General features: G+C 22.5%; 1 protein-coding gene across 3 annotated transcripts in view; it reads right to left on the minus strand.

Moving 5' to 3' along the window:
- Positions 1–1,027, minus strand: part of LOC126897410 (uncharacterized) — a 21,138-nt gene extending 20,111 nt beyond the window's left edge. The window contains exon 1 of one of the 3 annotated variants that reach the window (XM_050670973.1): positions 750–1,027. In XM_050670973.1, the coding sequence (XP_050526930.1) occupies positions 750–752 (3 nt within the window). In that variant the 5' untranslated portion in view covers positions 753–1,027. The remainder of the gene's footprint in view (positions 1–749) is intronic. The other 2 variants (XM_050670972.1, XM_050670971.1) reach the window with 2 other exon arrangements.
- Positions 1,028–1,336: the final 309 nt, after the last annotated feature.

Here is a 1,336-nt window from a genome sequence, read left to right on the forward strand (position 1 = left end):
ATATCTAATAAACAAATTAAGTTTCATTAAAAATTCAAATGCCATTTACTATTGAATTAAAAACTCAAACATTTTATTAAATTAAAAATATGTGTTACCATTTAAAAAAACAAAGTTGACACCCTTACCAGGCATAAGGGATGAACTTAAAAAGTATTACATAGTTAATAGTTCAAGAATAATGTGTAAATAAACATAATAATAAAAAAAAATTTTTAAATTATTGTTATTCTGTAAGTAATTGAGTGGGTTATGATAAAAAAATCACTCTGTATACTATAGTTTTTAACTAATTAATAATAAAATCAAAAATCTAATTTCAATTTTGAAATTAGTATGAAAAATGAAAGTATATTTTTGAATTTAATGAAAATTCCTTAATAACCTTTAATTCATAATTAACAACAAATTATTTTCTAAAAAGTTTTGTATCAAGCCCTTCAATTTTTATACACATTTCCATAGAACTGCGAATTAGAAATAATGAAGGAAATAGGAGTTTATTTTTCTTTTGGAATACTCCACCGATTTTTAAAATTAAACACTATCTACGGATTTGCATCGAAGCGTTTTTTATGATAGTGATTTTAATCACTATTAGATATCATTATACTTATCTCAATTATGCCACGTCACCACTATATCTTGCACTGTATCACTACACTACCGATTTTAGACATGATTCTCTTAGTTACTTAGGAAAACTACAAAATTCAATTATTGATTACTTATTAAATTGTGTTACTTACCATATTAGAGTTTTTTATATGTTGAATTACTTCGTTTAAAATGCTGCGAAGTTAACGTATACACTTAAACACGTATCCAATTATTATAACACAATAAAATATTATTTCGTGTTAAATTTAAATACAGATAGTAACTATAATTCGTCATCACAATTACAAATATTTAATTAGAATTGTTTATTATCATTAATGCATAGTTGAGAAGCTATTGATTTCACTTGCCGTTTTTTTTTTTTTTTTGTGTGTGTAAACGAATATATCTGCTGCTATTGGATTTTTTTTTATTTGACGCTCGCCTAAAGAAAAAAGAATAAAAACTATCCAAAATTTTGATTTCTACGAGTTATTAAAAATTTAAGAATAAATTCATACAATTTATGGTAAAAATAGGCAATTTTATATTATTCAGTATATTAATCGATTATTTCCATAATTCTAAATTACATTATTAAAGATTGATTGATGTAATACATGATTAAGAAAAGGAAACGTTAACTTAAAGTCTCGAAATATACCTCTAAAATCATAAACCATATAATTTTTGAAATATATATTAATTTTTTTTTAATATGTTTCAAATATACATT

Source organism: Daktulosphaira vitifoliae, unplaced genomic scaffold (genome assembly GCF_025091365.1).
Source record: "Daktulosphaira vitifoliae isolate Bord-2020 unplaced genomic scaffold, ASM2509136v1 Scaffold_2, whole genome shotgun sequence".
NCBI classification, from domain to species: domain Eukaryota; kingdom Metazoa; phylum Arthropoda; class Insecta; order Hemiptera; family Phylloxeridae; genus Daktulosphaira; species Daktulosphaira vitifoliae.